This window comes from Pleurodeles waltl, chromosome 3_1 (genome assembly GCF_031143425.1).
Source record: "Pleurodeles waltl isolate 20211129_DDA chromosome 3_1, aPleWal1.hap1.20221129, whole genome shotgun sequence".
Classification (NCBI taxonomy): domain Eukaryota; kingdom Metazoa; phylum Chordata; class Amphibia; order Caudata; family Salamandridae; genus Pleurodeles; species Pleurodeles waltl.
The window spans coordinates 607,394,127-607,407,942 of record NC_090440.1 but is presented as its reverse complement, the minus strand read 5'-3'; the positions used below and the strand labels follow the sequence as shown (position 1 = coordinate 607,407,942).

Here is a 13,816-nt window from a genome sequence, read left to right as displayed (position 1 = left end):
TTTGTATGCACTATTTCAAAGTAAGGAATAGTATGCACAGAGTCCAAGGGTTCCCCTTAGAGGTAAGATAGTGGCAAAAAGCGATAATTCTAATGCTCTATTTTGTGGTAGTGTGGTCGAGCAGTAGGCTTATCAAAGGAGTAGTGTTAAGCATTTGTTGTACACACACAAGCAATAAATGAGGAACACACACTCAGAGACAATTCCAGGCCAATAGGTTTTTGTATAGAAAAATATATTTTCTTAGTTTATTTTAAGAACCACAGGTTCAAGATTTACATGTAATACTTCAAATGAAAGGTATTGCAGGTAGGTACTTTAGGAACTTTGAATTAGCAAAATAGCATATACAGTTTTCACATAAATCACATATAGCTATTTTAAAACTAGACAGTGCAATTTTCAACAGTTCCTGGGGGGAGTAAGAGTTTGTTAGTTTTTGCAGGTAAGTAAACCACCTACGGGGTTCAAGTTTGGGTCCAAGGTAGCCCACCGTTGGGGGTTCAGAGCAACCCCAAAGTTACCACACCAGCAGCTCAGGGCCGGTCAGGTGCAGAGGTCAAAGTGGTGCCCAAAACGCATAGGCTTCAATGGAGAAGGGGGTGCCCCGGTTCCAGTCTGCCAGCAGGTAAGTACACGCGTCTTCGGAGGGCAGACCAGGGGGGTTTTGTAGGGCACCGGGGGGGACACAAGTCCACACAGAAAGTACACCCTCAGAGGCGCGGGGCGGCCGGGTGCAGTGTGCAAACAAGCGTCGGGTTTTCAATAGGTTTCAATGGGAGACCAAGGGGTCTCTTCAGCGATCAAGCAGGCAAGTGGGGGGGGGTCCACGGGGTAGCCACCATCTGGGCAAGGGAGAGGGCCACCTGGGGGTCGCTCCTGCACTGGAGGTCGGATCCTTCAGGCCCGGGGGGCTGCGGGTGCAGAGTCTTTACCAGGCGTCGGATCTTAGAAGCAGGCAGTCGCGGTCAGGGGGAGCCTCGGGATTCCCTCTGCAGGTGTCGCTGTAGGGGCTCAGGGGGGCAACTCTGGCTACTCACGGTCTCGCAGTCGCCGGGGAGTCCTCCCTGAAGTGTTTGTTCTCCACAAGTCAGGCCGGGGGCGTCGGGTGCAGAGTGCCAAGTCTCATGCTTCCGGCGGGAAACACGAGTTGTTTCAAAGTTGCTTCTTTGTTTCAAAGTTGCAGTCTTTGGTGAACAGAGCCACTGTCCTCGGGAGTTCTTGGTCCTTCTAGATGCAGGGCAGTCCTCTGAGGCTTCAAAGGTTGCTGGTCCCTGTGGAAAGCGTCGCTGGAGCAGTGTCTTTAGAAGTGGGCAGACAGGCCGGTAGAGCTGGGGCCAAAGGAGTTGGTGTCTCCGTCTTCTCTGCAGGGTTTTTCAGCTTAGCAGTCCTCTTCTTCTTAGGTTGCAGGAACCTAGTGTTTAGGTCTGGGGGGTTAGTAGCCAATGGCTACTGTCCTTGAGGGTGGCTACACCCTCTTTGTGCCTCCTCCCTGAGGGGAGGGGGGCACATCCCTAATCCTATTGGGGGAATCCTCCATCTTGCAGAGTCAAAGTCAGAGTCACCTCAGCTCAGGACACCTTAGGGGCTTTCCTGACTGGCCAGTGACTCCTCCTTGTTTTTCTCATTATCTCCTCTGGACTTGCCGCCAAAAATGGGGGCTGTGTCCAGGGGGCTGGCATCTCCACTAGCTGGAGTGCCCTGGGGCATTGTAACATGAAGCCTGAGCCTTTGAAGCTCACTGCTAGGTGTTACAGTTCCTGCAGGGGGGAGGTGTGAAGCACCTCCACCCAGAGCAGGCTTTTGTTTCTGTCCTCAGAGAGCACAAAGGCCCTCACCACATGGGGTCAGAAACTCGTCTCTCAGCAGCAGGCTGGCACAGACCAGTCAGTCCTGCCCTAAACAATTGGGTAAAATACAGGGGGCATCTCTAAGATGCCCTCTGTGTGCATTTTTTAATAAATCCAACACTGGCATCAGTGTGGGTTTATTATTCTGAGAAGTTTGATACCAAACTTCCCAGTATTCAGTGCAGCCATTATGGAGCTGTGGAGTTCATTTTTGACAGACTCCCAGACCATATACTCTTATGGCTACCCTGCACTTACAATGTTTAAGGTTTTGCTTAGACACTGTAGGGGCATAGACCTCATGCACATATGCCCTCACCTGTGGTATAGTGCACCCTGCCTTAGGGCTGTAAGGCCTGCTAGAGGGGTGACTTACCTATGCCACAGGCAGTGTGAGATTGGCATGGCACCCTGAGGGGAGTGCCATGTCGACTTAGTCATTTTCTCCCCACCAGCACACTCAAGCTGGCAAGCAGTGTGTCTGTGCTGAGTGAGGGGTCCCTAGGGTGGCATAAGACATGCTGCAGCCCTTATAGACCTTCCCTGGCATCAGGGCCCTTGGTAACAGGGGTACCAGTTACAAGGGACTTACCTGGGTGCCAGGGTTGTGCCAATTGTGGAGACAATGGTACATTTTAGGTGAAAGAACACTGGTGCTGGGGCCTGGTTAGCAGGGTCCCAGCACACTTCTCAGTCAAGTCAGCATCAGTATCAGGCAAAAAGTGGGGGGTAATTGCAACAGGGAGCCATTTCCTTACACAGGATCTCCTGTTAGGGCTACCACCCCAGACCGTAAATGACGAGGTGCGAGGTGCCCTGGGAAGGGACATTGAGTTACCAGAGATTAGTTTGGCCATTACGGGATTGGCTTGTGGGAAAACCCCAGGCACGGACAGCCTGCCCATTGAGTTTTACGCCACATACACACGGGAGCTCACCCCTAAGTTAATGCAACTGTATAATGAGGCACGAGTAGCAGGACATCTTCCGAGTTCGACAAAAGAGGCTCTGATAGTTCCGCTGCTTAAACCGGGCAAATCGCCTGATAATAGCAGAGCTTATAGACCCCTCTCTATGCTCAATTCTGATTATAAAATACTGAGCTGAATATTAGCAATGAGATTACTGCCCTATATAACAAAGCTGGTCCACCCAGATCAGACGGGGTTCATTCCTACTAGGCATACTGCCCAGAATATACGACGGCTGCTTCATCTTAAAGATACCGTTGCCCCATCGAACCCATGATGGCAGTGCTAGCAATAGACATAGAGAAGACATTTGACAGCTTCGAATGGGATTACCTATATGCGGTCCTCGCTCACATGGGTCTGAGGAGGGTTTCAAGTGGACAAAGTTGCTGTACACAGCCCCCAAAGTGAGGGTTGGAACGGGGACAGTCATCTCGGAGCAATACTCGGTCGGCAGGGGCACTAGGCAAGGCTGCCCCTTGTTGCCACTGCTGTTTGCCTTGGTGATGGAACCCGTGGCTGTCCAGGCTAGGGCCGCCACCTGGTATCAGGGCCTGACCCAGGGCGATCAACATCATGCAATTGCACTATATGCGGATCACTTACTCTTATTCCTAAGGGACACTGGCCTGGAGAAGGAGGGGGCACAGGCTTTGCTGGCATTGTTCGGGCAGCTGTCATGCCTAAAGGTCAATTGGCAGAAATCATTCTTATTCCCACTGACGGTGGGATGTGAACCACCGGTGGAACTGGTTGAAGTGAAATGGGAGCCCTGTAGTATTTTGTATCTGGGGGGTCGCGTGTATCACTCGCACTCAGACATATTAGAAGGTAATATCGGAAGAGCCGATAGGGCTCTGAGGTCAAGCTTTGGCTTCTGGGGCTCGCTTCCGCTCTCCGTGGCTTAAAGGATTGCGCTTCTTAAGATGGTAGCACTGCCCTAGCTGCTGTACTGCTTCGCGGCTCTTCCACTCTAGATACCGCTCGCAATGTTCAGAGAGCTAGATACGGCGATTACCGCTTTCATGTGGAGAAGGGGCAGACGCAGGGTGGCGCTGACTACCTTGAAGAGACCTCGGGCAGAGGGGGGACTGGCGGTTCCTGACTTCGGGGACTATTACCTTGCCGCCCAGCTCCAATGGCTGGCGCGTTGGGTGGTGGATGGGGGCACTGGGGAGAACACTAGGAGCTCTGCGGTTCCCCCATACCTGTGCTGGCGGGAATCTTCTTTAACACTACGGGCGCGGGTCCGGCCCTAGCTTCTGAGGTTGCTGTTCTCAGACGTTGCTGGGGACGCTGACTTCAGAGGGAGGGATTGGCTGTGCCATACTCCCCTGACACACCAATGACCTGGCTCCGTTGGCTGCACCGAGCAGGAGAATGGAGGGGGCTGTTGACTTGGACAGACGCGGGGGCTACACGGATGGGGGACCTGTACAAAGATGGTAGCTTATTGCCCTTAGAGGGCTATCAGCAGGAATATGATCTCCCACGGGGTCACTGTTTGCTGCACCACGTGCTGACTCACACCATAGGGAAGATCTGGGGGATGGGGGCTGTTGAGCCCCCTCCTCACAGTCTCAGCACCTACCTACTAACCTCAAAGGGTAATCGTAAAGCGGTCACCGGACTATACAGGGCCATTTGAGCAGGAGCAATGACACCCCTAGACGACCTGAGGTGAAAGTGGGAGATGGACCTGGGGACTCAGATAGCGGAAGGGGAAGGGGATCGTATACTGGAGAGAATGCCAAAGATATCCAGGAATGCCAGATTTCAGCTCATCCAATTCTACGTACAGCATAGGGCCTACCTTACGCTGCAGAGACTGCAAGACCATTTTGGTGTGAGAGATACGGGTTGCCCCCGGTGCGGAGCAGAGGCTGCAGACTTTCTCCACATGCTGTGGTCCTGCCCCCGGCTGGAGTCCTACTGGGACGCAGTGGTGGCGGAGGTGGCGAACATCATAGAGATTGAAATTGAGGGCACACCTGCTCGATGCCTGCTGCATTGGGTTCCACACACACCCAAAAATAAAGCCACTAGCAGGTTCCAAGAACTTGCATGTATCTTAGCTAAAAGAGAGTTGACGAAGAATTGGAAAAGCCCAAATGGCCCCAGCCCCTGAGGCAGGAGAAGGGAGCTCAAGAAGTGGGCGGATAGTGAAGGATCGGTGCTGCACACTGAGTTGAAAAGGGTAAGGGGGTCTCCTGAGATGAAGGAGGCATGGGAGCAGATAACTATAGCATCACAGGGGGAACAACTAGCTCCTAGTGTGAGTGGAGCTGCACCGACCAAAACACCTATTAGCTGACACCCACACAACTGCGGAAGTGCAGTCGGAATAGACAGAGTGGAACCCTGAAGCACAAGACTCAGATACCGCACAAGACTCCTATAATCACATGAACATGGACACTACACAACACTCCTATATACGGCAAGTTCGAGCAGGAGGGGGGTGGAAGTTAATTATAAGTTGAGTTTCACAATCCTTTGCTTGTAACAGCACAGAAGCCATGTATAACCTTGCCTATATCTCCCCCTCTTATCTCATATAAATGAGTACTATTATCACGGAGAGAGTAGAGTATAGATCAGAATGCTACCTATTGAGGGGATATCAACATTGGCAGGTTTGATCAATAACAAATAGAGTAAGCGGGGGATTTGTGAATTACCTGGCTGTTCATCATTTTATGTAACATGAAACCGCTGGCGTTTCTCTTCCCATTCTTATATGTATGAAAAGGAAATACTCTTGTTTTCAATAAATTTGTTTACAAAAAAAAAATCCTTGGGGTTTGCTTGTACCTTCCCATGACAAGGATTGTGGTTGCTGCTTGTCCAAGGCTTACACCACAGTTAACCAGTAATCCAAATTCTTACAGTAAGCCATTCACAAACTCCTATCATTGGGTGTAACAGACTTTATAACAGACACAAGAAGGGAGATATGCGATACATATTGGAAAACTAGGAGGGATTGAGATTAAAAGGTGGCCTCATACAAATTTAGTAACTAGGAGTAACACATATCCTGGATTTATTAAAGGGGAGGAGCTTGAACAGAAATCAAGGGGACAGGAGATTTTAATATAGTCCACCTCCCTGATTTGGACACATACCCTTTGGACACATACACAGACGAGGGGATATCCCAAGCTGTCCTGTCTGTTTTAAGACAAATTCATAGAAAAGGATTTCATATTTTCCTTGCACAGCCACAAATCCTGCTCCAGAATTGGAGTACAGAAAGATTGCTGAATTAGACAATCAGAATCGAGGTACACCTGATGGCTATTTCCAGCCACACTCCCCTTTCTGTGAGGCTCCCCCATGTAGGTTAATGGAAGGACCCACCAAAGATAAACTTCACATGAAAAAGATGGAATAATGGAATACTTTGAAAACAATATAAACGATTACAACAAGCCCTCCAACAACTCTGGTGCCTTCACGGTGATAATTAGAGACAAAGCAATAGCTATTAATTTGCACCAGAGGTGGTCCCTGACGAAAAGCAACTTACAGGGAGATCTTAAATTAAAACAGCAGCAATATAAAGAGTGTCACTAAAAAAGAGAAATTACTAATATATTAAGTCAGCTCGACCAATTAAAGACAGAAAAATCTGAAAAACATTTGTATCTTAAACAATGATTTTAGAAAAAACGAATAAAGCAGAAGTGTCAAAGATCTCTCACATTTAACAAACATAAGGGAACCTGACGGAGGTCTTATTTAAAGACATTGTTGAGAGTACTATAATGCATTGCATCAAAGCAGCAGGTCAACAAAGGGAAATAACTGATTCCCTGTAATCTATAGATTTGCTATTCCTGCCAATAAAGCGACAGATTAATTGGATCAGTAAACAACGAGTGACGAAGAGGAGAGAGCCATTAATAGTTTCATACATAACAAGGCCCCAGGAGCTGATCTAAAAAACGGGCTGTTATAAAAAATGTGCTTCGTTACGATTCCTCCTTGTCGAAATTATGTAACTCTTTCTGCAATATAGGTAGAGTGATTAACTCTATGAGTGAGGCTGACATAACTTTAATACATTAACAAGGTAAAGCCATAGAACAATGGCCCACATTTAGACCTATCTCGCTTCTCAGCTCTGATTTTAAAATATATGTGGAGGGACTGATGGGACTGGACAGTGGTAACAGAAATTCTCTTCACAGCAAAAAACGGGAAACTGCCACAGATTTGAAAGAGATGATGGGACCAATTTACCTCCATCATGACGTTTGCAGGCTGTCAAATTTAGAGATAACTGCTAGCTAAAAAAGTTTGGTGGATGGCCGCCGTCAGTTTTGATGGTCTTTCACCAAACTTTTAACTTTGTTTGCTTTTCAGAAACAAACTTTATAAGCAGGAGTTTGTTTCTGAAAAACAAACAATGTCCCCCATACCCTCGAATCTTTCTCCCAGTTTGTGGGGGATCAATATTGCTTTTTTGTCCCTCATTACTAGGTTTTTCCTGGCAGGAATGAGCAGGACAAAAAACATTACACCATCGGCTTTAAATAGAACAGGTGGCGTGATGGCTTTACTCCGACGGCCAATTCTCTTAGGCTGTCAGAGCAAGCTTTACACTGATAGAGCCAATGGGGAATTCGCCGACAGAAAGCTTACACTTTGCCTGTGTTTAAAAGAGGCTTGTGGATTGAGACTTCTTCGTCTTGTTTGCAAAGGAGTACCCAGTTTGCCAAACTATAAATCAAGCCCTAAGACCCCAGATGATATGAATTGGGAATTCATTTTATGGACATTTAAAGCAAATGAAATTACATCACACAAAAGGAAAACACAAGAGTTTCGAATCCACTAGGAAACTGGTCTTGCACTACCTTCAAGAAAACACACCAGTTTGAAGTGCCAGAATACTGAGAGCATTAAGGATGAACTGGTCCCTCAATCATCCACATGAAGGAATGTCAGATGTTAAATGTGAAAGAAATGTATTCATGAATGTTCCAAGAGATGACTGGGTAAAAGAAATGTCGGAAACAAAACTTTGACCGGGAGCGTAGTTATTGTTGTGGGAAGTAATGAGGGGGAAACTTGTAATGGTTGGTATGCAGAATTTACTGGAGCTGCTGGCATGGAATTTACTGTCAGTTGAAACGTAATTAAATGCATCACAAAAAGAGCATTACATCTATGCTGACGTCACTTACCCCAATTAAGACTGTAATGGCCTTGGCACAAGTGGCACTATTGGATTCGCAGGGAATACTCTCTGTAATCACTTGGAAGGTGCCTCCAAACTGAGAGCCACAGAAATCCTTAGGATGAGAAGATGGCATTACTCAACTTTGCTCAGTTGCTCATGTCATGATTAGCTGAACACTACAAAAGCCACCATGAATAACCCCAGGAAGATGAGTACCTCAGCCATTGTGTATCGACAGGGTCCATTGAAGGTGAAGTACTTCCTGTCGAAAGTGATGTAATGCCCATTACCATAGACAGTGCATGATCCCAGGGAAGACTTTTCTTCACATTCCCACATGCCATTGTTGCAAGTACTGTGAGGGGCAACAAACAACAGCTCTCTGAGTGGAAACACCGATCTTTAGTCTGTTTCTTGATTACACTCAATATACACATGTTCATTAAACAGGCAAAGTGACTCCATGGTGTCTGTCCTGCTCACGCAAAACAGGAGAACCTGGCCTGCCTTTGTGGATGGCTTTTAAGTGAAGTTGCCAACATGGGTTTCACAATGCAGCTGCTGAAATTGAAACAGTGGGCCCACATAGGTACACATGCAATGCACTGGGAAGTGCCAGACAGCTAAAAAATATTGTGCTCCTACACTTGATTTCAAGCTCTCTGAGTTCTATACACCCATATTCTATGATCTTCCTGAAATGGGGTCTGTAGTTGGCAGTGGTTTGCACCATGTCCAAGTATGGACCCTCACTCTAGTAACGGTCAGGGAGTCACACAGCTAAGATAACCCCTTCTCAAATCATTAGTAGCTTGGCATGAGCAGTCAGGCTTATCTCAGAAGCAATGTGTAAAGTGTTTGTACACACACACACACACACACACACAAACACACTAACACAGAGAAAATACCACAAAAGGACTCCACACCAGTTTAGAAAAATAGCCAATATTTATCTGAGTAGAACAAGAAAAAACGACACAAAATCCAACATGTAAAAGTAAAGATATCATTTTAAAATGTTTAAATGAGTCTTAATCATAGGAATCAAGGGCTGCACGGGAGGTGAGGCGTCGAAAAGCAAAGCAATGCATCGGTCCCTTGCTGTGCAGTGGAGGTGATGCGTTTATTCTTTCCTCGCAGGAAAGATGATGCCTGTGTTTCTTACTGTCAGGGGAGGTGATGCATCAAGTCTTTTCACGCTTGAAAGGGGATGTGGACACGCACCCTTGGTTCCTTACTGCAGTGTGGGGGTCAATGATAAATTGATGCATGGAAAATCCAGATGTGCTGTGTTGACAGTGCTGCAGTGAAACAGGCGCTGCGTCGATTCTGCTGCCACAAGACAGGCGCTGAGTCCATTCTTCAGCCACAGGACAGGCACTGCATTGACTTTTGTGCTGATGCACATCAGCGTGTGGATTTTTCTTCTTCAGGTCAAAAGATTACACTTTCAAGGGCCCAGCGACTAGAGCTGGCACCACTTGGCAAGTCACAACTCTCAGAAGAAGAGCCCAGGTGCTGGCAAATGAAGGTGTTGATATCCCTAAGACTTCTTAACAGAAGGCAAGCGCAGTTCAAGCACTTGGAGAACTTTGGAAATCAGAATGTAAAAGGCAAAATCCAGTCCCTTCATTCCTAGGACGAAAGCAGCAAGGGGCAGGCCAGCATAACAAAGCAACTGGCAGAGTGGCAGTTCCTCCTATGGCATCCATCGCTTCTTCCTGGCAGAATGTCCTCAGTACAGAAGTGTTCTAACTTTGAAGGGTCATAGGTCCAGTACTTATACCAATTTCTGCCTTTGAAGTAGGCAAACTTTAAATAAAAGTCTTTGTAGTGTACAAGACCTTGCCTTTCCTGCCCTGCCCCCAGACACACTCCAGGGGTTGGGATCTGCTTTGTGTAAGGACAGGCATATCCCTATTCAGGTGCTAGTGTCAGCTTCTCTCACCACTCTAGCCCAGGAAGACCCACCAGGATATGCAGGGCACACCTTAGCTCCCCTTGTGTGACTGTCTAGAGTGAATTCACAAACAGCCCAACTATCATCCTGACCCAGACGTATATTCTACAGCCAGGCAGATGCACAGAATGGATAAGCAAGAAAATGTCCACTTTCTAAAAGTGGTATTGTCAAACTTACAATATAAAAAAACAACTTCACCAAAAAATGTATTTTTAAATTGTGAGTTCAGAGACCCCAAACTCTGAGTCTCTATCTGCTCCCAATGGGAAATTACACTTAAAAGACATTTCAAGGCAATCCGTATGCTACCCTATGGGAGAGATAGGCCTTGCAATAGTGAAAAATGAAGTTATCAGTATTTCACTATCAGGACAAGTAAACCACACCAGTGCATGTCCTTCCTTTTAAATACACTGCACCCTAACCACAGGGCTGCCTTGGGCCTATCTTAGGGGTGGCTTGCATGTGGTAAAAGGGAAGGTTTGGGCCTTGCAAGTGGGTGCACTTGCCAGGTCGACATGGCAGTTAAAAACTGAACGCACCGGCAATGCAATGGCAGGTCTGAGACATGTCTACAGGGCTATTCCTGTGGGTGGAACAATCAGTGCTATAGGCCCACTAGCACCTTTTGATATACAGGCCCTGGGCACATATGGTGCACTATACTAGGAACTTACAGGTAAATCAAATATGCCAATTATGGAGAAACCAATCACCAATACCATTTAGACAGAGAGCACTTGCACTTTAGCACTGGTCAGCAATAGTAAAGTGCCCAGAGTCATAAAGCCAGCAAAAACAAAATTCAGCACAGGATCAAAAACAGGAGACCAGAAGCCAAAAAGACAGAGGAAACCCTGCAGAAAGGGCTAATTCCAACTTCCCAGCCTAAAGCCAGAGAAGGCCAATCAATATGTTGCTGTCCTTGCTTTGGACAATGGCCCACTACTGCAGGTGCTCTTGACATTTATATGCCTCTCTGGACCCAGGTGGACTCTTCTGGCTACACTTTCAGGGCCCACTGAACTAACCCAAAGGGAACCCTTCTCATCTGTGGACTCCATCTGTGCAGCACCTAACCTTACCTTGCTCACAAATGCATCCCAGTAGGCAGACAGTACCACCATGGCCTACACCCCTTGGGTCTGACGTCGGTCCCAACCCAGGGAAACCTCTGACCACAAGGACAACAACCAATAGAAGCCACTGACAGCTGTCAGTGTCAAGAGACAGGCCCCAGGCTATCCCAGCTCTCTAGCCTCTTTGGTTTTGAAAAGTGAGGGGCAGTAGCCCTAGGTGCCTTGCACCCTTATACCACTTCACCTCCCACCAGACCAGGGATGGTAACCTGAGACTGGTTACTCAACTATGGGTCTGCACCCTTGAGCTGAACAAAGGACAGGGGTAGGCTCTTCCTCCTCCTGTCACTCTTGCTAGGGTCCTGTACCTTCCGCTTTGGAGTGGTACCTCCAGAAAACTGAACTGTTAAAGTGCCTTTGCTAAATGCCCCTCCCAGTCCCCCTGACACTGGGGGCAACTCATTCCCCAGAATGTAGTCCTAGGGCATCTGGGGACTAACTATGACCCTTCTCTGGATCACCTTCCCACACCACTCTAGGCACACCAGAGCCACAGGGCAGAAAAAGTCCTGCCCATGGGCTGGAGTCACTTTACAAACCTGGCCGGTGTACTGTTCTGGGGAAACTAGCCTTTCCACAATCATGATCAGATTAGCCCCGGACCCTCTACACTTTCACCTGGTGGAAGTGATGACTCCCACCCTCTGAGATCATCAACTCACCTATGAGTTCACCTCCCAACTACGGGAGATTGCAGGATGGTCTATTACCTGCCCCTGGGGATAATCTCCCCCTATAGCCACATTGGCCACCCCTGTAGAGGGGTCACCATTGGGGATTTTCTTAGGACAGAGTCCCCTTTGTTGTGTCCTAGCTGGGCACACTTAAAGCAGCAGGTTTGAAAATGGGGTGCCCTGGGCCACCGCCCACTAGAACCTCCCTCCTCCCTGTCAGAACAGACATGGGAACCTTTTTCTCCCACCTTATCCTGGGACCTGTCTGTGTCACCCTTGACCTCCCCCTCCTCTTTCTGTGGAGGACCATGCCCACCCTTGGCTGAGTCTCCCACATACAACTTATTTTGAACCCCACATTTTCCTTCAAGCTTGGTGTGTGTTGGGCATGTACAGGCACGTACCCAGGCAAAGACCAGACTAAGAGCTAGTCCGTTTGACCTTTTCTGCACCCTCCCGACATCGGACGAGGCTCCTTCTATTGTTCTGATATTGCCCTGCTTGTTCATGGTTCTCACCTATTGAGCTCTGAATATGCAGCAGGACTAACATTTTGACGTTACTTACCTCAGTAGTATCGGTCATAACTGAGGAACTAAACACTGTGGAGTTAGACTTTGGATTAGTGCCACAGCCCTCTCCACAAGTCTCCGCCCAGGTTGAAGCAGGTGGTGGGTCTGGCCCAGATGTACATGAGAACGTTACTCTACCCAGTATAGGGGATCCTTGATCATCTTCATGTATCTTGGATCCAAATGTAGTCATCGACTTGAGGCCATCAAATGCTATTGAAGGTTGAGCCCTTCTTAGTGGGTCTATCGCCTAACAATTCATGAAAGAAAAGATCTACCAAGGAATTAAACAGCCTCTTTATTGTGGCCAATTGGCCTGCTTGCTGTCTAGTGATTTTTGTAATACTCTTGTAGACAGACCTATGGACAAACTGATGACAACATTGGAATCCCCAGTTGCTTCTACCTTTTCACCTTGCGAGCTAAGACTTGTTAAGATTGAAGAAGTCAATGATAACTTGATGGGCCAAATTGAGGCTCCATCACATAAAGGCTCAGTGAGGCAGTGTAGTCCGGTTTTTACACCCTAACATGCAGAGGGCTGACAATAGAACCTTCCCTGTTCCAGCTGGAAGGGAGGCAGTATATCACTTCGACCTGGGATTTCCCGGGGACATGATCTATATTCAATTGTAGGCCTGCAACCTACATGTCTGGCCATCCAGGGCCCTGTTTCTGAAAGCGCCATACTGCCTGTCTCTGCATTGGTTGACTCAAATTCACAATCTACATGTATGGCCTCCTACTGTTTTATCCAATAACTCTTTACCAGTTAATGATTCTTTACCAGCTGATGTTTTGTCTTACAGCTTAGAACTCACTTCAGCTGCCACACTTTGTTATAATTCTGGCAAATGTTTCTGTGGCATCCATTCTAGAAAATTTTAGCCAGCTTAAAAACAAAGTGCTCCATTGGCTTCATAGACCTTTGGTACGTAACTTGCATCTTTTTAAGGACATCATCATGGTTAGGAGGGTCCTATGAATTGTTTCTCAAACCAAGTCCCTAGACTGCAATTATATATTAGTTAACTTTAGCTACTCGCAGATAGCTGTTTGTTTCCTATCTCCATTGTCATTCAGTTTGGACTCCTCTGCTGGTATTTCTGTGATCCCTCTAGGTTTCTTTTACAAGCCCTCTCCTTTTTGTTATAAGGGGTCTAATGTCATCTCAGCTCCCTCCGCAGGCCCATTAGTTACCAATTCACAGCATGTGCTTGAGGGCAATGTTTCTACCTTCAACTGACTCACATCATTCTGTTCTTTATTCGATAACGACTGCCCAAATCTGCAGTTAAGGGTTCATCTCTATGATTTAGTGACATTGGGGAGCACCAAAGTTAGGTAGCATTACGATTCTTAGTTGCAACATTGCATGCCTTACTAATAAAAAGGGAAATGTTTTTCATGATTTTCTATCTAAATTTAATATTGTGTGTCTACAGGAGACATG

General features: G+C 47.3%; 1 protein-coding gene across 1 annotated transcript in view; it reads right to left on the bottom strand.

The window, feature by feature from the left end:
• LOC138284363 (mucin-2-like) overlaps window positions 1–13,816 on the bottom strand; it is a 1,502,605-nt gene that overhangs the window by 1,068,780 nt on the left and 420,009 nt on the right. Inside the window, exons 21-22 of the mRNA XM_069223056.1 lie at window positions 8,229–8,367; window positions 8,017–8,124 (exon numbers count right to left, since the gene is read on the bottom strand). Of these exons, the coding sequence (XP_069079157.1) occupies window positions 8,017–8,124; window positions 8,229–8,367 (247 nt within the window). The remainder of the gene's footprint in view (window positions 1–8,016; window positions 8,125–8,228; window positions 8,368–13,816) is intronic.